The sequence below is a fragment of the Pristis pectinata genome, chromosome 21 (assembly GCF_009764475.1).
Source record: "Pristis pectinata isolate sPriPec2 chromosome 21, sPriPec2.1.pri, whole genome shotgun sequence".
NCBI classification, from domain to species: Eukaryota; Metazoa; Chordata; class Chondrichthyes; order Rhinopristiformes; family Pristidae; genus Pristis; species Pristis pectinata.
Window position 1 is genome coordinate 19,576,778 of NC_067425.1, and position 24,569 is coordinate 19,601,346.

Consider the following 24,569-nt stretch of genomic DNA (forward strand, 5'->3'; position numbering starts at 1 on the left):
ATTTTACCAGAATGCTGGCCTGATTAGAGAACATGTACTATGAGGAGAGGTTGAGCGAGCTAGAGCTTTACTCTTTAGAGCAATGGAGAATGTAAGGTGACTTGATAGAGGTGTATAAGATTATGAGAGGCATAGATAGAGTGGACAACCGGCACCTTTTTCCAAGGGGGAGCAATGGCCAATACCAGAGGATATTGGTTTCTAATGGAGAAAGTTTAGGGGAGATGTCAGAGATGTCTAGAGTGGAGGAAAGTTGAGGGGAGATGTCAGAGGTAGGTTTTTTACACAGAGAGTGTTGGGTGCCTGGAATGCACCGCTGGGGGTGGTGGTAGAGGTTGGTATAATAGGAACATTCAAAAGACTCATTGATAGGCACATGGATGTAAGAAAAATGGAGGGGTATGGGCAATGTAGGTGGGAAGGGTTAGATTGATCATGGAGTAGGCTCAACACAACATCATGGGCTGAAGCACTGTTCTATGTTCTATGTTCTCTACTCTGGGAAACTCATTGTCAGTGCTGGACTTTTCAAACAGGCAATACACTGAAATGAAATCTTGGAGTATTTGTCTCAAAAGCACAAGCTTTTCTTCTGTGTTGATATTACCAAAATTTACAGGTTATAAATAGTAAGATGGCTGTGGTGCATCTGTATCTGTCCCCAGCAGTGTTTGAAAATGGTAAACATCATTAGATTGAGCTAACAACCTTTAAGAGTAATGATAAGCTCAAACTTTTCTCTATCGAAGTACCTTTGTTGTGCTAATGGTTGGACATCAAGTAGTCCTTATAGCAGGCAAACAAGATGAAGGTAGGACAATCAAAAGAAAAGCTTAAGCCAATCAAACTGTCGCAGTGTGATATTTGGATTACAAGTGAAGGAGAGTTCAGGACAAACTTCAGCATCTTGCAAGAGAGATGCAAGTTGATCAGCTGTGATCTTAAGGAGTGAATAGTGCTTAAAAATAAAGAATAGGTCACCTTAAAACACTGGACAGGATTAATCACCTGTACAAGGTCAGAGAGAAGTATGTGCCATAGATAATAATTAAGGGTCAAAGCTGTGGAAGGTACAGAATACGGAGGACATACTAACATACAACAATTGTCATGTTTTACATCATATCTTCAGTAATTTTATATAACAGCTCATACGAACATTATTTGTAGTGTTTGTATTTATATCATTTTATTTGTGCCATTTCCTCAGTTTTATAAATTTTTTAAAGTTCTGGTTGCATCTGCTCTGTGAGCCTTGACTAGATTTTCCCACCTGCCACAGATTCAGGCTGAATTCAGAGGATCGATGTAAGAGAAAACCACCTACAAAACTGGACAAATCATCCAATAGGATGTTAGTCTCGAATATGGCTACAGGAAACTGCTTCTTGATAATAATTAAGGTCTGCCATTGGGGAAGGCTGTAGTTTTAAACTGGACCACAAATGAGACCACACAAAAGGATATCACAGCTCCATTAAAATGAAACTATTTCAAGATAACATTCATGTTGCAAACAATAAGACATAAAAAATATTTAATCTAATCAAATGCATCAAATGACAAATTCCTAATAAAATGGAAATGCACCACAATAAAAGTCATAAGGTTCAGTTTGGTCGCTTCCTGTCATCTGAATTGAATGACGCTTACATTCAGCTTTCATGTGGTCAAGTTCTGCAAGTATTTGTCTGGCTGTCACTACTGATGTACTATACATCCTCTGATAACCATCATTCTTCAAAATTTAACATCTAATGCAGTTATTTCACTAATCAATAATGGACGACACCACACATCAAACCGATATTGTACTTCCACTGATCCTGTGAGTTGTAATATTTTCAAAAATCCTGTCAAATGTTTTAGTGGTAAACTACTATTTCTGGAATGTTAAATTAGTGGATTTTCAAAATACCTGCTTGGGGTTGTAATTTTGATCATAATGTGAAGAAAATATTTAGTGTTAATTATCTATGGAACAAGCACTAGGTATGACTGCTGTGATCATGCTGGTGGTTTCTCAAGTTGAAATGGTTTATGCAATTGTGTCATGGATGTGGATCTTCCAGATAGTCTTCTCAAACTAAAGGTAAAACGTGATATAGCTTCAGGCCCAAGTTGCAGAATTGAACGGGCTGAGAGAGATAAGAAACTTTTTTTTACTTCCTGTCATCTGAATTGTATGATGCTTCTATCAGCTTTCATGTGGTCTGGTTTTACAAGTATTTGTCTGGCTGTCACTGCTGATGAACGTTACTTCCTGTGATAACCACCATTCTGTCAAAATGTAACATTTAATGGCGTTATTTCACCAATCTATAATGGATGACAATGCTCAAACATTTATCCAGGTCACCATTGGCCACTTCTGGGACCTGCCTTCAAGCACTATCAGGCTATTTATACTCATTTCTTCATCCTCCTCCTCCTTCTTAGGCAATCCCTCTGGGTCAAGGATGATTCACTTCCATTCCATTTCCGTGGATTCTGCATTGGCTGAGGAAGCCGATGTGGGACCTGCAGATTGCCATAGATGGTGCGAGAGGTGTTGCTGGGCTGGTGTGTTACTTGGGAGGTAGTGCTCTATTTGAAATTTACACTGGACTTCTGTATGCTCCTGCTAAATGAATTCAAAGTTCTCTGTGCCATCCAAATGCTCCTCCTCCAGTCTGAATGGTCATGGTCAGGGATTCCCATGAGCCTGCCAGGATTTTCTTTTTTACAAGGAGTCTTTGAAAACATCTTTGAATTGTTTCTTCTGTCTATCCAATAATCAACTTGCCATGAGAGAACATGGAATAGATTGTTTGTTTCAGGAGTTTGGTGTTGGACTTGTGAACAACATGGCATACTCATTGGAGCCGTCTGAGTGTAACCAGGGTCCCGATGGTGGGGGTGTTAGCATGGGTGAGGACACAAGCATTGGTTGGCCTATTCTGTCTGTGCATTTGGAGGGTTTTGCAGAGAGAACATTCCAGTGCTTTGAAGTGCCTGGTGTACTTAGTCTATGTCTCAGGAGCATTCACGAGGGCAGAAGTCACTGCTGCCCCATGGACCATGAGGTTTCTGCCATGTTTGAGGTCTTTATCTTTAAACTGTATTTTCCTCAGATGCCCAAAAGCTGTGCAGATGCTCTGAGGGCAATGGTGAATTTTATCATGAATATCTGCCATTGTAATTAATAAAAAAAGTAAGTTGATCAGTAACGAAAAACTGTTTCTCACTTCACCTGTTTTGTGCTGAACAAAGTGTGAAATGCACAATGAAACAATGGTTAACTCTTGGAGTATGAAAGGTTGCATAGGCCTTTTAATGTTTCATCATCTCCTCCAGTATCTTAGGAACTAAGCAGAGCAGAGGCATTTTATGTTCAGGAATGTAAAAGAGGCTGAATTAATTTTAATCATGCCTTTAATGAAAAATTACAGCAATACGAAATATTGAATAGATTTGAATCAGTTGTGCTGCCTTTTTGTACTTCATTTTTACATTCTTAACATTTCTATAAAACTTGTCAATTATATATTAGCACACAGTGGAAAGGTAGTTGGAGCCCCATCCTCAGGGTACAGCATTAGGTTTTAAGATGTTGTACTGTACGACAATATAAAGTGAAAAGCATAGATATTCTATCATGTTATGCAACATTTATACATGCTTTGGCAATGAATTCCTTGGGAAAACCGGGACCACCTGTGCACTCTGATGACCAAAGAATTTCTGGGCCAAAATGGTTTTTGATCATTTATTTTTGCAGGGGAAGGAACTTCAAGGTTGCTCTTGATTTTATTTAAATATTTTCTCCTTCTCTAAATCATATAATTGCATTACTTGGAGAACAGATGAGTGACCTGAACTTTGTAATAGATGGCAAATTTAATTCTTCTCACTGAGAGGCATGAAATAGTCCAGTGTCCAATGATAGCATCATAATATTACACTGGACACTTTCATGCATGGAAAACTCAGACACATTCCCAATAATGTATCCCCTCAAGTTTTCCCATACTTTCTGACCCTTCCAAATCTCTACTGGTGTTATTTGGATCTGTTGCAGTGAAGTCCCTTGAGCCTCCCGGTTTGTACACTCTTGATATCAGGATGGCACAGTGGTGCAGCTTGTAGAACTGCTACCTCAGTTCCAGCTTCCCCCCCATGGAGTCTAGTTTCCTCCCACATTCCAAAGGTTGTGGGTTGGTAGGTTAATTGCTATTTGTAAATTGCCCTGAGTATGTGGGAGAGTGTAGAATCTGGGTAGAGATCATGGGAATCTCAGAATAAAAATAACATTTGTGTAGGATTAATGTAAATGGGTGCTTGACAGACAATGCAGACTCAGTGAGCCAAGAGCCTGTTTGCATGCTGCATGACTTTATCTATGACAGACTCAGGATAACTTAGACTATACTTTGTACATAAGGACACAATTTAGAAGAAGGAAAGTCCTTTCTGCCTCAGCAGTCAACTGTCAATCATCACCAAAGCAATGGATGGATTTGTCAATAGCACTAAATCAGAACTTCAGTACCAATAGCCCGTTCACTGGTTCTCATTTTAGATTCTGCCAGGAATGCCCAGCTCCAAACCTCGTTACAGCCCAGGTCTAAACATGGACAAAGATGAGCTGAATTCCAAAAGCAAGCTGAAAATAGCTGTCATTGTCATCAAGTCAGCCATTTCACTGAAGGTGGCACAAAGGAGCCATGCTAAATACATATCAGTTTAAATCAAGGGAAAATCTCTCTGCTGTCTATAATTATACCAATTCCCAAAGGAAGGTGTTTGTGATAGTGGTGCACATCTATCTTAGCTCCAGGATCTCAAAGCATGACTTCCTCTAAACCTTCAGCTGCTTCATCAATGATCTTTCCAACATCGTTAGGACCGAAGTGGGATATTTGCAGAAGATTGTGCAATGTATTGGTTCCATTCAGAACGACTCATAAATGACGAGTATTCCGTGCCCAAATTAAACAAGATCTAAACGACATCCAACACTGAATGATACAGTAACATTGTGCCAGGCAATGACCACCTCAGTAAAAGAAAATTCAGTCATTTTTCCTTGACTTTCAAAAGTAATATCATTGCTAAATCCTATACCTTTGATATCCTGGGATGGTCACATTAAAGAGAACCTCAAGTAGGCCAGCTATTATATATATATATATATATATATATACATATATATGATATTCTGACTGCGAGAAGCAAGTCAGAGGCTAGGTATTCTGTGACGCAACCTATCTCCTGATTCCCAAAAGCCTTTCTATAGGGATACATGTGATAGAAAACCTCCAATAACCTCAAGAAGTGTCAACCGAATGCAGCCAGCCAGTTTGACACCCCATCCACTTTGTTGAACATACACTCCCTCCACCACCTGTCCACAGTGGCTTTAATGTGCACACCTACAAAGAGCAGTGTACATCTCGCCAAGCCTTGTTTAACAGTTCTTCACAAATCTGTGATTTCTAACAACCTGAAAGTCAAGGACATTTAGACAGGTACATGGATAGAAAAGGTTTAGAGAGATATTGGCCAAACAGGGACAAATAGGACTAGCTTGGACAGACAGCTTGGGTGGCAAGGATGAGTTAGGCCAAGAGGCCTGTTTCCTAGCTGTATAACTCTATGACTCTGTGACAAAGGCACTGAGACATGGGAACACCATCACGTGCACATTTTTTCCTCCATGTCACACATCATCCTGACTTGGAAGTATCTCAGATGTTCCTTCATTGTCTCTGGGTTAAAATCCTGGAGCTCCCCATCCATCAAAACATGGGGAGTAACTGCAGCATGAGAACTGCAGTGTTAGGAATAGGTATTAAATGCTGGCCTTGTTAGTAAGACCCGTATCACATGAAAGAATTAATAAAAGCAGTAGGGAGTAGGAACAGCTGCAGGCCATCAGGTTCTTCCAGCTTGTCCAACTTTCAGTAAGATCTTCTCTGATCTACCTCAACAGCATCCTGCACTTTTCAGACCTCCTTTAATTCCATTAGTTTGCCAAAATGTATCAATCGCTATCTCTAACATATGTAACCACCAAGCATCTACCTTGATCTCCATCTTATCACAGACATTCCCTATGTTCTCTCCATTCCCCACATCCCCTCTCTGCAACTTAAAATCAGCTAGTTTTCCAGTTCTGACAAAGGGCCCTCGACCTGAAAGTTTACTCTTTTCCTCTTACGACAGATGTTGCCTGACCTGCTGAGTATCTGCAGCATTTTCCATTTTTATTTTAGATTTTCAACAACTGTTTTGTTTTGTGCTTTTCAAACATCCATAGTCTACAGGATAGAGAATCTCAAAGAAACACAATTCACCGAATTCAGTCCTTAGTGGCAGATCTTTTGTTCTGAGATCCTAACCATCCTGCTGACATCAGCCATGACACACGTAATTAAATTTATTTTCAGGAGATCATTTCTCATTCTTCTAAATTCAGCTGCCAGCCTAGATGAGTATGTCACCACCATCACAGACTTTATCAGCAAGCATGTTGAGGACTGTGTACATCTCTGCCATTTCCCGCACCTCCGCTCTCACCTCCACCCCTCACAAACCCAACAGGGATAGGGTCCCCCTTGTCCTCACACTTCATCCCACCAGCCTATGTATCCAACATGTCATTCTCCGCCAATTCCGCCATCTCCAATGGGACCCCACCACAAAACATATCTTCCCCTCCCCACCCCTTTCTGCCTTTCGCAGGGACCGCTCTCTCTGCGACTCCCTAGTTCACTCCTTCCCTCCTCCCCCACCCATCCTGCTCCCACCCCAGGAACTTTCCACTGCCCCCGCCATAGGTGCAACACCAGCCCCTACACCTCCATCCAGGGACCCAAACAGTCCTTTCAGGTGTGACAGAGATTCACCTGCACCTCCCTTAATATTGTTTACTGCATTCGGTGCTCCAAGTGTGGCCTCCTCTAAATTGGTGAGACCAAACACAGAATAGGTGACCGTTTTGCAGAACACTTGCTCTCTGTCCCCATTGCCAGTCACTTCAACTCCCCCTCCCACACTATCACACTATCACTGATATGACAGTCCTCAGCCTCCTCCATTGCCAGGAGAATTCCAAGTGCAAACTGGAGGAACAGCACCTCATTTTTTGTCTTGGAACCTTGCAGCCTAACAGCATGAATACTGAATTCTCCCACTTTATGTAATCCCCACCTGCCCTTCCCCACAACCCCCACCACCATGCTCCTTCTCTTCTTCCCTTTCCTAGCTTCTTTTTTTCTAACTTTCTTTCCTCTCTCTCCTTACCATTGACCCATCCCCCGGTGGATCGGCTCTCACCTCCTCCCCCACTTCTTTTTCCTGTGTGCAGACAGATACTGAAGAGCATGGCACTGGTGAAGAGGACTACAAAGAGCTGGATGGGAGAGGTGCAGGAGCGAATTTGGGATTGCTTTGAGTTGGTGGTCTGAACCACATTCAAGGATTCGTCAGCGACCTAAATGAATATGCCACAGCTGTCACTGACTTCATAAGGATATGCGTGGACAAGTGTTCACCCACAAAAACATTCCATGTCTTCCCCAATCAGAAGCCCTGGCTGAACCAAGAGATTCATAATTTGCTGAGGGCTAGATCTGTGGCATTCAGGGTTGGCGACCCAGATACGACCTCCGGAAGGCCATTGCGAGCGCAAAGAGGCAATTTTTGACTAAACTGGAATCACAGACAGGTGCTCAACAGGAGTGGCAGGGCTTGCACAATATTACTTACAACAAGACAAGATTGATTAGCATAAGTGACGACAACCCAGATGAGCTCAATGCCTTTTATGCATGCTTTGATATTGAGAACTATGAGCCCCCCCATGAGCCACTATTTCTCTGGATGGCCCTGTAATCTCAGTCTCTAAGGCTGATGTCTGGGCATGCTTCAAGAGGGTGAACTCACAAAACGTGTTTGGTCCAGACGGCATACCTGGCTTAGTACCGGCGTTCTGTGTGGACCAGCTAGCTAACATATTCAACATCTTGCTTCTGCAGTCTGAGGTTCCCACCTGCTTCAAAAAAGGCATCTACAGTACCAGTGCCCAAGAAGAGCATGATGACCTGCCTCAATGACTGTAGTCTGGTAGCACCTACATCAACTGTAATGAAATGCTTCAAGAGGATGGTTTTTGTGCAAATCAACTCCTGCCTCAGAGGTGACCTGAATCCGCTTCAATTTGCCTACTGCCACAACAGGTCAACAGCAGATATGATGTCTCTGGCTCTTCACTCTGCTCTGGACCATCTGGACAACAGACTGCTGTTCATTAACTACAGCATTCAACACCATTATCCTCTCCAAACTTAATGTCAAGCTTCAAGACCTGGGCTTCTGTATCTCCCTCTGCAACTGGATTCTTGACTTACTCATCAGCAGACCTCAATCAATGGGGACTGGTAACAGCATGTGTGCTTAGCGCCCTGCTTTACTCCCTATACACACATAACTTTGTGGCTAACCACAACTCCAGTGCCATATAGAAGTTTGCCGACAACACCACTGTTGTTGGACGAATCACAGCTGGTGATGAGTCAGTGTACAGGAGCAAGATGGAGCACCTCGTTAAGTAGTGCTGCAACAGCAACCTCTCGCTCAACATCAATAAAACTAAAGAGCTGATTGTTGACTTCAGGAAGGGTAAGGAGGGCAAACGTGCACCAGTTTATATTGGTTGATCAGCGGAGGAGAGGGTCAGCAGCTTTAAATTCCTGGGCATTAACATATCGGATGACCTGTCCTGGGCCCAGCACATGAATGCAATCACAAGGAAGGTACACCGGTGTCTTTACTTTCTTAGAAGGTTAAGGAGGTTCGGCATGTCATTGAACACTTTAATAAACTTCTACACATGTACTGTTGTAAGTATCCTGGCTGGTTGCGTTATAGTCCGGTATAGTAATTTGAATGCACAGGAACATAAGAAGCTGCAGAGAGTAGTGGACTCAGCCCAGTACATCACGGGCACATCCCCCCCCTCCCCAACCAGTGGTAGTATCTACATGAGGTGCTGCCTCAAGAAGGCAACATCTAGCATCAAAGATCCCCACCAATCGGGCCATGCATTCTTCTCACAGCTACCATTGGGCAGGAGGTACAGAAGCCTGAAGTCTCACACCACCAAGTTCAAGAACAGCTACTTCCCTTCAACCATTGAGTTCTTGAACAAACCTGCACAACCCTAATCATTACCTGAGTATATCAACACTATGACCACTTTTGCCACTTTGCATTGCAATGGACTTTGTGTTTTTTTGCTCTAGTTGTGTTCTTTCTGGCATAATTTTGTATAATTTGTGTTTAATTTATGTTTTCCTTGTGAAAGTCATGTCTCTATGCTATGTGCCTGTGATGTTGCTGCAAGTAGGTTTTTCACTGCACCTGTGCATACATGTGTGCTTGTTCATATGACAATAAACTCGACTTTGACACTACCTTGTTCTTTAAACTGTTCCTCTCCTGCCTGATGTGCCTCACCCACTGCAGCAATGTCAATGTCAAAGCAATCAAGTTTCTGAGCTATGACTGCAGAGCAGCGTTCAGGTCTGTTGTTGTTGAGATTGTCCATGAGAGTCTTGACATTCCAGATCCCAAAATGTATATTGTGGAGTGGAAGTTGCCTGTGAATGGTTTCTTTCAACATGGGGTTAAGCCTTGTACTTCAGCTGCAATATGTAGATAACACTTGCATTTGCCCACACTCAGAGGCTGAGCTCCAAAATATCATTGACTTATTTACCAAGAGTATGGGCCTTACAGTCAACATTTGCGAAACTAAGGTCCTCCTCCAACCTTGCCCTCTGGCACAACAGTATCGTCCAACAATAAAGATTCGTGGTGAAACCCTCGAAAACCACTTCTCATATCTCTGGAAACACCTCTCAGTGAAGACAGACATGGGAGGCGGTGGTGAATTTCACCAAAAAGAATATTTGAAGATCAAGACTTCAGACATAACACAGAACTCATGGTCTAGTGGGCAACAGAGATCCCTGCCTTCCTATATGCTTTAGAGATCCAGACTACCTGCAGCAAGAATCTTATGACCCTGGAAAAATATCACCATTGCTGTGTCCACAAAATCTTATAAATTGACTGGAAGAATAAACAAACTAATGTAAGTGTCCTCTCCGAGGCCAATATTCTCAGCACTGAGTGAAAATCTGTGATATGCCTCAGCTTGTTGATTTTGTTTTCCTTTCTATTCACTCTGAAAGTGGAAGACATGCTGAGCCTGAACGGCCAGGCATGTTTTCCTGCTCTGCATTTTACAACCTCTGTGTTCTTTTCTCTATGTTAACACTCTCTAACTGCTCCCATTCATTCACTTACCAGAAAACCTTGTTTACAGCTTATCCCCATGGTCATCCCAGTTTTACCCTTACAGAGACGTTTCCATTCCCTCGCCCTACCTGCAGTTTAACGATCTTCTATTGCCTCCTTCCCAGTTTTGACAAAAGGTCTTCGTCCTGAAACATTGGCTCTGTTTCTCTTCACACAGATGTGGCCAGACATGCTGAGTATTTCCAGAATTTTCTGTTTTTGCCCTAATTGCTCTCAGTCAGCTACATTGGGCAGACCATGTCACTCACAAACTCAACACCAGACTCTGAAATGCAGACTTTTCCAAGCTCTGATTTGGATTACCAGGCAGATAGAGAAAAAGATTCAAGGGCATACTTAAAGTTTCCTTGAGGAAATGCAACATCTCCACCAACTCTGGAGAACCTCTGGCCCATGACCATTCAAAATGGAGAAGGACCATTCGAGATGTTATTGAGATCCTAGAGGCCATGCTTCAGGAGCAAACAGGAGCCCTGCTTAAGCGGTGAAAGGAGTGGACCATGTCACAAACTAACCACCCACCTGTCCTGACAACCTTGTCAGTTCTGCGGTTTCCACATTAGGTACCTAAGAACTGTAAAAACCAGAGTGGAAGCAAATCATCCTCGATCTAAGGGACTGCCTGAGAAGAAGAATATTTTATTTGTTACTATTAATATCTTTAAGGTCCTCACTCTTATTAGACCTTTAGCTTTTCCACTATTTATGGAATGCTTTCAGTGCCTTCTGCTGTGACGACAGATGCAGCATATTTGCTGAATGCCTGCCATTTCCTTATTTCCCTTTGTGATTTCTCTTCTCTCTGCCTGTAAGCAATGCAGTTTTACTCTCACCAATCACTTGCATTTTACTTAACTACAGAAGCCTTTACATTCTGCTTTTATGTACTTTGCTCACTTATTCTACTATATTTTCTCTATCAATTTAGTCATCATCCTTTGCTGAATTTGAAAATCCCCTTGATCCTATTACTTTTTCTTTGGCAAAGTTGTGCACTACTTCATTTAATATTACCTTTAAAAACAGAGCCTAGAATGAAGTTCTCTAAAACAGCCGCTACCTGAAAGATTCAAGAAATGCCATTCCTAAGGCCATCAACTCTTCACAACATTCCTGTCTTGAGTTCTTGCATGTGTCTTTCATTCACTTATTCCCATGTCACACCAAAGTGCAACCTGAGGGTCAGGATCATGAGGTGGTTGGCTACTTATATTCTACAAAGAGGTCTAGAAATTGAGGTAACCTTTATCTCAGGGCAGCTGTCTCCAAGTGGAAAGCTGTTCATGGCCTCATCTCTACAGTGTGCTTTTGATTTGGTTGGAAATGTGTCTGGCTTGGTACTCCAAAGGTGAAGATCAAAGGCCTGGCCTGGCATGTGCTGTTCTCCTGAGGGTTAGCTGCGCAAGTGTGTGTCAATGATGACATTGAGCAAGTTGCCACTGTTTAACTTCTTGTGGCACTGGTCAGCAATCCTGGAGTTACAATGCTGCAATTAGTGCCACCACCATCTCCCACCAGGTGGCACAAGTGACATCCTTGCAATTTGGCTCTCACAACATACAGTCTTCTAAACCTCTTCATTGCAATTTCACCAAGGAAATCTTGGAGATCTAAGTGAAAGAAGTGCTCTTCTGTGCCTGGGTCCCAGTACCTGCTGCCTGCTTGATAACTTTCTGCTGAGAATTCTGCTTGCACATTCTTGAAAACTTAGTGAAAATGGTCAGTGAAGATGTACAACTCATGTAAATATGCCAAGCAGTATTCCATTTCATCTAGCAGTCTATTGCTTCAGTTATTTAAAAAAACTGTTTCATAGTTCCAAGCACCAGCGTAACTTTGTATCAACTTGACGTGGGCTATACACAAATAAGTCCAGGAAACTATTCTGTAATTTTCTCTCCTGACCACCAGTGGGCAGAATTTAATTTTAATGGGGAAATTTCCCTAATATTTTTAGGTGAAGAAAAGTCTGCCACTAAATAAAGCACTTTCATTGTTTAAGCCAGATGGTAAATGAATGTGAATGTAGCATGTATGATGTAATATACATCATTAATGCAGGTATGAATCCAGAAAAAAGATGTATACTTGTTTAATCTATTATTATTCAACAGTTAATTCAGACTATTTATAATGGGGAGTTTAGATTTTAATTCATATCTGTGTTGGATTAAATCTATTTGCTTTTTTAATTTTACCTTTAATTGATTTGGGCATCATTCACACTACATCTAGAAGTGCAAACGTACAAATGATTAATTTCTGGAGAGCTGAAAATACAATGTGAAATAATTTAAATGCTCACTAAAACAGCCCCAACCTGAAAGATTAAAGGAATGCCATTCCTACTTTAATATCAATTATTCAGGACATTCAACTTGAGAGGAATTATCTTTATATCTGATAAAAGATGAAGTAAATTATAAGCTGGGTATCTGAAATAATAACTGAAACTGTCTAAACATTGTGTAGAGAGAAACACAGCATTTCTGGTTGGTTCTAATGAAAATGCTTCTCTCTGCACAAATGCAATCTTGCTTGTTATTTTCAACAATTTCTGATTAGCCTATTTGGGTTGATGCTTTATGCCAAGTCACTTAAGCACTGAATAAAGTATAGAACACCACCTACCCCAAAGGATATATTAGTGAATCAGCTGATCTTTTCTATTGAGATTCATAATATAATGTTAATCTGATTTAGGTAGATTCAGTTTAAAGAAGGAATTTTTTTTATGAGCAGCCTTCCTAAGTATGCTGAGGAATAGAAGAGAAGCTTCAATTTATGTGACATCTTTTAAGACCTTAGAATGTTCTAAAGCACTGATAGGTGATGCACTGTGCAGCACTGAGTAATTCTGTACTAACTGTGCATTGAATCTGGAAGAAAGATTTACACTCATTTAACCTAAGGTCATTGAACAGCTAATTCACACCTTGTGTATAACGATAGGTAGGTGACAGCTGGTTCTTCCTCCCACAGAGAGTAATCAGCATGAGGAACAGCCTTCTTTTACTTTCCCCTATGTTACTCAAACCAGCCACCAGTTGTTAAGTGTTGAACTGTTGCAAATCCCATTGTCAAGTAAGTCATACTTGGAGCTCTGTAGATCAAATATGTAGTGTTACAGCAGTTGTAATTTGCAGTGCTTCAAATCAAATCCATAAAACCAACTAGATTTGCCTCCACAGAAATGTATTGGGCAACAGTTAGATTCACCATCTTGTTCATTGGGCTAGACAGCATGGTGGCTAATCAACAGTTCTATAGTACGTATATCTGGAACATGCTTAAGGCTAGATCTGACCACATTTAACCTCTTGCTCCTCCCTTGCACTGTCCATTGTGTCTCGGGATGTTCCATAATTAAATGAGCCAAGGGGACAGAAATACTTTATATCTGCCCACCACCCCCAGCATTGCTCCAACCATGGCTGGCCCATTAGTATGGCCCTAATCATTTGAGACATTGAAAAATATTGGAAAAAGCCTTTTCCGGCAAAGACCACTGGGCCAACTGTCCATAATTTGCATTGTCTTTGGCCCAGTTGCCGTGCCGTGACTGCGTCACTTTGTGAAAGGCTGTGGCAGTATTACCAGGAGGACATTAGAAACGGCATAACCTGGGAAAGATGAGTGGAACCACATGGCTATTGTGACCTGCACTGCTTAAGTATTGATGAATGTATGAGCTATGATGTATTTATGTCACTGGAAATTGGTTGCAGTGCAACCACCTAAATTTTTGCAGGTGTATAATATTTGTCATATTAAGCAAAAAATTCTGGCAAGGGCAGAAGTGAGCAGGGCTTTGAAAAAAAAGTTCACTAATGCTATTTATTTTTTATTTAATCACTTTCCAGAAAGTGGGCATCCCTGACAAGACCAGTATTGTTGCCCTTGAACAGTTTCTTGATAGGGTATTTCAGAGTCGACCGCATGGGTTTGGAGTCAGATTGGGTGACAGATTTCCTCCCTGAAGTATATTTGTGACTCTGGTGGGGAGTTTTATGGCAATCTAATAGTTTTGTGCTCATCTTTATAAAGACTGCTATTTCTTTTAGCATTCCAGATTATTAGTTCAATCTATTATGAATTTCTCCTGTTGGGATTTAAACTCAGGTCTCAGGATTGTTCGTCTTCACTTCAGCCCCACCATGCCCACTGATTATGTCCAAAAGCCTGCTTAACTTAAATTCTAGGCCAAACTACTTACATAACCAAATAGGGTAGTAGAATTATTATGGACATTGTTTCTACCTTTAGTAAAGGAAACTAGTTTTATAATTATCCTATTTGATCAGGGCTACAGCTTAATCTGGTTGAAGTTCAGAACTTGACCATATTACACAATCCAGGCAGTACATGGTGTATTAGTCAGAAAGTTGATTTAATCAAAGTTTACAAGATATTTAGAGAACTAATAGTGCAGGTAGAGAGAAACTATTTTCTCTGCTTGTGCAATCTAGGACTGGTTGGAAGCAGGGGAGGGAAGGAGAGCAAAGTCTAAAAATTAGAATCAGGCCTTTTAAGCGTGAACTTATGAAACACCTGTATGAAGAGGGTGGTGGAAGTTTGAAACTCTTTTGCAATAAAGAATTCTTCCTGTGTCAATTGTTAACTGTAAATCTCAGATTAATAGATTTTTACCGACCAGCACAAGAGGTTCGGTCACAGATCACCCATGATCTTCCTAAATGACAAGACAAGCCAGTACATAACCCAACCTACTCCCATTCCTATGTTACAAAGATATTCATTTGTGTTGAGTTTATTCAGCAAGCAGGAAAAACCATTATAATTCAAACCAATCATTATAATTCAAACCTCACCATGGCAACACACATATGAACTGTGTAACCAATGACCAGAAACATCCATTCCTTAAACCGCTGGCACACAATGTTTCCAGTGTTTACCATCTACCAAAAAATTGTCTTGGATTTTTCCACAGCACCAAACAAAGTCTGGCCCTTTATCAAACAGCACTCTGTGTGTATCTTCACAATAATGGAAGCAGTTGTAAAAGGGTGGCTCACCACCTACATCTTCAGGGCATTTGGGGATGAGTGTTAAATGCTAGTCTTGCCACCATTGCTTATATTGAGAAAAATATTTAAAAGAGAAACACATCTGTTATGGAGATTGTGATGCTGGGTGGAATCAAGACTATGGTCATTTCTTCCCCAAACTTCCCTCTGATACTCCTGAGGGAATTGATATGTAATATATTACTGATACAATCTTGTATCTAAGAAGACCACTTTTCATGCCAAGTATAAGTATCAACAAACTATTAAGGAACATTAGCTGAGCCTGGTTCAGGTCAGATGTCTAATACACATGCAAATTTCCAGCACCACTCTCGTGGTAACAAATGAGATTTGGAAGCTGTCTGCTTTCTCTTCTTCACCCAGGGCACCGAACCATAATCCTATTTTTTAAGGTTCCCATGTATAAAAAAAAGAAAGAAATGTATATGGTTGCCCATAGCTTCGCAAATATGAATCATTATGCAAGTTTTTTTTTCACTTTGATCCATAATCCTTGATTCTACTGAAAGCAGGTAGTAAAACAGATTCAGTTTAAAGAAGAATTGTTTTCAAGAGCAGACTTCACAAGCATGCTGAAGAGCAGAAGAAAGGCTTCCATTTATGTAGCGTTTTTCATGACCTCAGGATATTTCAAAGCACTGACACACAATGCACTGAGTCTGTAAGAAAGATTTACATTTGCTTCACCTAAGATCATTGAGTAGCTAAAACACACCTTGTTTCTCATGATGGATCAACAACAGCCACTTCTTCTTCCCACAGAGAATGATCAGTATGAGGAAGAGCTATCTTTTACTTTCCCTGTTGCTGCTCAAACCAGCCACCACTTGTTAATTATTGAAAGGAAGGAAACCTCACAGACAATTTATTCCCAGTAAACTCCTGTAAAAAAGCAATGCAATAATGATCAAATAATCTGTTTTCTTGATGTTGAGTAAGGGTTATCTCCACTGCTTTTTGAAATAGTGCCAAAGGATCTTTTGCATCCATCTGATAGAGCAGACAAGCCCCAGTTTAACATCTCATGCAAAAGACAGCACTCTGACAGTGTTAGATCCCCTCCTTGATGCACTAAAGTGTAAGCCTAGATGTCTGAGCTCAGATCACTGAAGAGCGACTTGAAATCATAATCTTTCGATTCAGTGGCTAAATCACAAGTAGCAATACAGAACTATCAATCTCGGCAGCATCTCATAAGGAAATAAGAAATTACTGTTTTACTCAAAAATTTTTAATGTGAATTTAATCTACTTTTCCTTTTTTTTATCTTTTTAAACTTGAGAAAGTAAGACATTAAAATGCTCCTGCCTTCCTGCCACCTGTCTCCTAGCTGGTATGACGGATGTGATGGCATCTCATGTTATATTTTATACCACCTGCAATGAGGAGCAGAATGTATGCCAATGGGAATATTTTTTGAACTATGCAAGGTGGAAGTTTGAAGCAGTGTTAATATGAACCTTAACTATTTAATGGTTATTGCACAATTGTCCAGAAAACATATAACTGTTCCTTCATCTGCTGGATCTAACAACCAGCGCTGTGGGAGCATCTTCACCAGAAGAACTGTAGTGGTTCAATATGTAGCTCATCCCCATCTTCTCAAGGGCTTCACGAATGGGCAAAACATTCTGGCTTTGCCAGGAATGTCCAAACTCCACCCCCCCCCCCCCCACACACAAAAGAAAATTTAAAAAAAGTCAAAACTTGTGATTTATATATCAAATTGGCATGATGTTCTGTGCCTCAACCATAATATCAGTAGTATCAATGTAAGACCAGTTCTAATTTGGGCTACTAATGATCACAACATTCAGTCTTCACAGGCTCAAGGGCTGGATGGCTAGGTTTGACAAGGAGTAGGGTGTTGTGCTGCTGGGCTTGGAGGGAGGCCATTCCTCAGGTTGAGGGAGGAAGAACTTGCTGACACTGTCTGTTGTTAGCCTGAACCACTGTTGTGGTTTCCACAGGAGGTGTTCCAGCTTCTAGATTCTAAACAGTTCCCACAATTTTAAGAAAGGAAGGAGCGAGCAACTGGGAGCTACAGGCCAGTAGGTCTCAATGTAGGGAAAATATTAGCATCTATTATAAAGGAAAAGATAACCGGGCAGTTAGAAAATTATAGGATCAGGGAGAGTTAATACGGTTTTATGCAAGAGAAATCACATTTGACAAATCTGTTGGAGGTTTTCAAGGTCATATTTTTAAAAAATAGATAAGGGAAGCCAATGGGTATGGTGAATTTGGACTTTCAGAAGGCCTTAGATAAGGTGCCAAACAAGAGGTTGTGAGCAAAGTTAGACCCATGAAATTGGGGGTAATGAACTGGCATGGATAACAGATTGTTTTGTGAACAGGAAACAGAGTGGACAGCAATGTGAAGACTTTTCTTCACCCAGAGGATAGTTACTACTTGTAATCTTCTACCAAAGAGGATTGTCAATGATAAAACACTAAGTATATTCACGACTGAGCTTAATCGATTTTTGGATAGCAAGGTTTATGGGGTTAGTGCTGGCAAGGGGTGCTGAGGCTGAAGATTATCCAGGAAGTTACTGAATGGCAGCGCGGGCAGGAAAAGCCAAATGGTCTATTCCCCCTACTTCTCATGCTCACATCTCAGTGACCTACTCGGAAGGCGGCAAAGTTGCTTCTCCGATGAATCGTTTGACAGTAAATGCAGCGCTTAATGGTTTCGGGCTGGGAACACTGGGAATCTCCATACTTCCTGACAGCACTTTTCTTAAAGGTCAGGAAAATAATTGCGTCAAATTCCCTGATAAGCAGAAGTGGTTAAATTGGAAATCCCAGCCAAGCTGTTCTCAGCACCTTGGATGGCAAAATACGTGCGCTGTGTTCAAGCGCCCTTCTGCCTGGAGCAGAATGATTTCCTCCGGAATTGGGAGCTGCTGTTTGGATCTATTCATTTACTGATGCCCAACTGAGTGGATCCGATGGATGGGACAGTACTGTTGGTCAGGAGCTGCCTTCCGTTTCATTTTGATTCTGAGAACTCGGCATGTCAATACCGTGCAACGCCTTGGAATGATGGTTTTACAAGTCTGGGATGAAGAAACACCAGTCGCTTACACACGGGCAGCAATCTTGACTTAAACCAGAACATTGCATTAAATAGCACTGACAGAAAGATCCAGCTTTCCAACTGAGAAGACCGGTCAGCTCTCCAGCGTCTGAAGCCGGGGCATCAAGGCAAAAGTCCCTTTTAACTACCTTTATTTCATTCATTTTTGATTTGGGCTCTAGCGTCGAATTTTGATGGGCTTGTTTTCAACATAAGTGCTCTTAACTCCTATTTCTGATCCCGGTGTCATTAGAACGAGTTCCTCGTAAATTTACGTAATTGGTGTTACAGGGCGGAACGGGCGGTGGGGCCGTTTGGGAGGGGTGGTTTCAACTAGATTCTTCATCACTGGGGTGAATAGACACCCCTTCCCTGTAAGTTCAATGCAAAGTCCGGGCGACAGGTGAAGTTTTGCAAAGACCCCACAGTGGAGCCGATCGCGGTCTACAGATGGGTGAAAGTGTTGTCTGGCGCGATTCAAGGTTAACCCACTGGGGATTTACAGAGCGAGCAACAACATGAAGCATCTCACACACACACACAGCCATTCAGCGCGACAGGAGGCTCTTCAGCCCAGCGCCCCAGTGCTTGCTCTCTGAAAGAACTATTTTCCACAGTTCTGCTCGGCTACACGGTTATCACCATTTCTGTACTTGCCTACCTGTACTTGGGGGTAGCGCAGGCATGGCTTTAGAACCTGGGTCTCACCTTGATTACATTCCTGGTGATCTTGCCGAAGGAATTAGGAATGACGAGGACGATGGGTGCTGGCGAGTTGCTGGAGGCTCTTCTCCTGCCGCCGGCGGCTGGTACTGCCCAGTCCAGCGCCACCACACCCTCGTCCGACAACTGCAGGTAATCCCGGGTAAACTGCACCGCCGAACCCAGGGGCCAGATTCCATTCCAGACCGTTTGCAGGTGAGGAAACTTCCTCCAGATCCACCGGGCTTGCGATCCCGCGCTGACAGTCAGGCAGGTCTTGAGCAGGTATTTGGCCAAGGCCGAAGGTTTGCAGATCAGCTTCGGGGCGTCATTGCCGCCATGGTCCCGGTGGCATCGACCGTTCCAGTCGAATCGGTCTTTGAAATATTGACCGAAATACAATCTCGCAAACAGACCGAGCACAGCCAGAGACACTATGCAAACCGCAGGAGCCCACAACAGCATTGCAAAATGCCCAGATTACTCTCAAGCAGATAAAGCAACCTTAGTCAGTCCCTTCCCTGGATTTTCCTTCCTTTCGTTTGCTTGAGTTGGAATCCAACAGAACCATTAAAGTGAACAGCGTCTCTCCAAGCTTCCGAAATCAGATGACACACACACTTACATGTATATATATATATATATATACCTTCATGAACTGAGAGACATCAATGCACTGTTTGCAAAATGCATCAGTGCTGCTCAAAGACCACAGACTGAAAAGCAAAAATAAAACCCTTCTTGCACGCAGGCACTAAATAAGAGAGGAAGTTGCTGCGTTCGCACTGTTTCCCTATTTGATGCTCAACGTCTCGTCCCTCCACATAAAACAAATTAACTTCTCTGGTCGTTAAACCAAACCTTTACACTCGCAGTCCCCAGGACCTGCGGCTCATCGCTTTGCACAGTGCAGGCAACTACACATACACACACACATCTTTCCAAGTGAGAGTCAAGATCCACCGAGTTGTGTGACGTTTGGCTGTCCCTCGCCGCTCTGCTGGTTTCACTGCAACTTAAAGTCTGTCTCTTCGCTGCTTCGCACCACCCTTCTGAACAGGTTCCTGTTTGAATTCTTCCTTTGGCTGAGCTCCGGCGATTTGTTTATACCAGCGCTGCTCTGCAAACATTCACTCTTCCCCCGACTGCCAGCTTGTGATCAGAGTTGTGTTGGAAAGTGCAGCCTCGTACGAGAGCTCAACACAGTGGCTCTCCCCGAGAGTGGCTTATGAAGTCCAGGCTGGTAGAGGGGGAGGTGGAGGGGAGGAGTTGTTCTGTTACACAGGTAACGTCAGGAGTTTTACTTGAGAATGGAAAAAAATGTCCATAGAAATGCATCTTCACAAACTGCCTAAAAGAAAACGTTAGGTCAAGTTTATAGGGTTTAAGTTAATGTACAATCCCCTTCCTGTGGCTATTTGTTTGTGGTCAATGGTTTCCTTTTTCTCAGGCTGTAAGGTGTAGCTGGGTGCTTCAGTCTGTAGAAGTTTCAGTCGCTTTTATCCCAGGTTCATCAGTTTAACAGGAACAGCAAATTATTGGAAAGAAATCCTGTTTGAAGAACAGTTTATTTAAAAATGTGACCTTTTTTGTACAGTGTAAAGATACTGGATAGCCCTATGAATATATCCGGAGATACAAATAAATGTGGGGAAATAACTTGGTTTGGAATCTGATTTGATTTATGAACTGCCCAGATACAGTGCAGGTGATATATAAACACATGTGCAGTTTAAGTACTGTAGGTAAGGTTCAGAGTAAAATTGAGCTCATTCTCTACTCCCCTTTCTGGCTCTATTTTCCAACACATGTAAACTCTTCTCCCCACCCCTCAAACTGAAAACATTCTCAGGATTGTGAGATCATACAAGTTATCACTACCTCCATGGTCACAACATCTGGGAGATCCTTTTAATGCTGCCTATAATAATCCACCCTCGTTTCCAACCCCTCCTCTCACCAGCCCCTCCCCATTTCCTTCTATCTTGGCATGCTAAGTGTTTCAAGTGATTTACTATACAACTAACCCCCATGTATACCAAAACAAAAACACTATGTATGCTGGAAATCCAAAATCAAAACAGTTAGTTAGAAGATGACTTTTCATTAAAACTGATCTCCTGAGTATTTCGTTCTCTTTTTATGCCCCATTCCTTATATTTGATGTCCCTGTTACCAACAGGTCCAAGGTGACCTCCCACCTTTTGCTCCTCCAGTGTTACAATACTCTCATGGTAACAAGTCTATTGAGGAAGCAAGTGAAGTTGATTTACAAGTAATTTAGCTATTCATCATTAATTCTGGCAAAACCACTTCTCATTGTAATAGTTCTCTGTGTCCAAATTATTATAAAACTTGAGTTTCATTTGGAAGATCAGGAAAGCTCCTCCAGTGACTGCCTCTGCAGATTTCTCTCTCAGCACCATTTACCCTCACTCCTGATTCTCATCTGTCTTGCAACACTGAAGCTGCTCCTTGGCTGTCTGCTCTTCTCAGTTACCCAATACTCCAAATCCTTTCCCATCCCCTTTGCTCCACAAAGATTTTCCCACTTTTCGTCTATCCAAATTCTTCCAAAAGCCCACCACATGTTCCCTTTGCTCTTCATCTAACAGACCACTGCTCCATTTAATCCTTGCACTCATCACCATCCCTTCTGGTTGAGCCACAATTGGAATGTTGCACCCTGTTGAGCTCAATGTATTTTAGGAGGAATGTGAAAGTCCTGGAGAGGGAATAGAAAAAGTTTGTTAGAATGCTTCCAGAAATGTTCGCCTTGGAACAAAGATGGTTGAGAGGGGATTTGTTGGAGCTGTACAAGATTATGACTAATTTAGATAGCATAATTGGGGGGAAGGAGATAAATTTCTTATTTATCCATACAGAGGATATAAACACTTTTAGCATTTATTGTTAATCCCTAATTACCCATGAGCTGAAGAGGCATTTAAGATTAACCACATTAGTAGGTCTAGAGTTGCTTAAAGGCCAGGTCAGGTAAAGATGACAATTTTCCTCCCTGAAGTGAAGTAGTAAACCAGAGATGTATCTACAACAATGCAATCGGTTCAAGGTTACTGTAACTAAGACTAACTCTTACTCTAGATTTTCCTAATTACTTGGATTTAAATTCCCCAGCAGCCACTGGGGGATTTAAATATGTGTCACTGTACCAATGGTCCAGAACTCTGGCTGATAGTCCAAAAAATTAAATGCTATGCTACCATACAGCTACGAGGACCAGAAGACACAGATTAATATTCTTGGGCAAAGAATACAAGGGATGCGAGGGGAAATATAATGATCTGCGATTCAATGCCTGTGAAAACAGAATCAATTGGTGCCTGCAAAAGTGAACTTAATAGGCACTTAAAAAAATGATTTGCAGTGTTATGGAGAAAGAATGGGAATTGAATTGATGGAATTGCTGTAATAAGAACCAGCACGGACCTAGTGGGCAAAGTGCCTTCCTTCTATGCTGTAACAATTCTATAATTCATCACAGTCCCTAAATCATTAAAATGGCTGAGAAGGACTCTCTGTGAAAAAGATGATCAATATGCTATTGAAATGTTGGAAGAGAATCATAGAAATTTACAGTGAGGAAAAACATGTGAAAGAAACAAGAAAAAGCTGTCATACCAACAGAAAGACAGTGGAGGGAGGTGGAGGTAGAGTATAGGAAATAAAAAGAAGGCAGTTACAAGCAGAGACAGTTGTTTCTTTTTCTATTTTTGACTGTGAGCATTTCATAGCAGGAAATTGATTGACAATGAGTAAATTTTACAGTAGCATTTTCAGTGTCAATACACTTCGCTTCCAAAAATGAGAATATTTTTTAAAATTTTTAAGCCTTATTTAACTGAAATTATCTTGCTATACATAACAACAACAAAGCTTGGATGATTAATGGATATTGTTCGAACTCTGAGGTTAGTTCCCCTCAACTATTCATTTGTTTTAAAACTAAAATGTTTCTATAAAAGCCAGACAATGCCAATGATTGCACAAAGTGGTGATAAATTTGTATTCATAGATTCATAGAGTTATGCAGCACAGAAACAGGCCCTTTAGCCCAATTTGTCAGTGGCAACAAAGATGCTTATCTACGCTAATCCCACTTGACTGCTTTTGACTCATATTCCTCTAAACGTTTACTATCAATGTAACTGTCCAAATATCTTTTATATGTTGTAATTGTACCCCTCTCTCCCACTTCCTCTGGCAGCTTGTTACATTCACCCACCACCCTGTGTGTGTAAAAATTGTCCCTCAGATCCTCTTTAAATCTTTCCCCCTCAACTTAAACCTATGCCCTCTAGTTTCAGAATCCCCTACCCAGGGAGAAAGACTGTGACTATCTATCCTATCTATCCTATCTATGATTCTCATAATTTTATAAGCTTGTCACCCCTCAGCCTCCTTCGTTCCAGGGAAAACAGTCCCAGCCTATCCAATCACTCCTGATAACTCAAGCCCTCCAGTCCCAGCAACATTCTTGTAAATCTTTTCTGCACCCTCTCTAGCCTAATCGCATCCTTCCTCTAGCGTGGTGACCAGAATGTCACACAATACTCCAAGTCTGGCCCAACCAATGATTTGTACAACTGTAATATGACATCCCAAGTCAATGGCTCAGCTGATGAAGGCAAGCATACCATATATGTCTTCTTCACCATTCTGTACTCCTGTGTTGCCACTATCAGGGAACTATGTACTTGTATCCCTAGGTCTTGCGATTCAATAACATTTTCCAGGGCCCTATCATTGACTGAGTATGCCCTGCTCTAGTTTAACTTCCCACAATGCTTCCCTTCTCTCTTCTCTGAGTTAAATTCCATCCATCCAGTTGATCTAGAACCTGTTGTAACCTTAAACAAACTTCATCACTGTCTGCTATACCACCAATTTTGGTGTTATCTGCAAACTTACTAATCATGCCACCTACATTATCTTCCAAATCATTAATACATATGATGAACAACATGGGACTCAGCACCAATCCCTGTGGCACACCACTGGTCACAGGCTTCCATTGTGACAAAGAACCCTCCACTACCACCCTCTGACTCCTTCCACAAAGTCAATTTTGTATCCAATTTGCTATTTTACCCTGGATCCAATGTACTGTAATCTTCTTGACCAGCCAACCATGTGGAACCTAAAGTCCATAAAGACAACATCCACTGCCTTGCCCTCATCAGTCCTCTTGGACACCTCCTCAAAAAACTCAGTCAGATTTGTGAGACATGATCTCCTATGAACAAAGCAATGCTGGCCATCCAAATGCAAATATATCCTGTCACTCAGAATTCCTTCCAGTAAGTTTCCCACCGCTGATGTGGGGCTCACTGCCCTAGAGT

General features: G+C 41.7%; 1 protein-coding gene across 1 annotated transcript in view; it reads right to left on the reverse strand.

The window, feature by feature from the left end:
- LOC127581441 (protein ABHD15-like) overlaps positions 1-20,424 on the reverse strand; it is a 32,042-nt gene extending 11,618 nt beyond the window's left edge. Inside the window, exon 1 of the mRNA XM_052035866.1 lies at positions 19,213-20,424. Coding sequence (XP_051891826.1) covers positions 19,213-19,671 — 459 coding nt within the window. The 5' untranslated portion in view covers positions 19,672-20,424. The remainder of the gene's footprint in view (positions 1-19,212) is intronic.
- Positions 20,425-24,569: the final 4,145 nt, after the last annotated feature.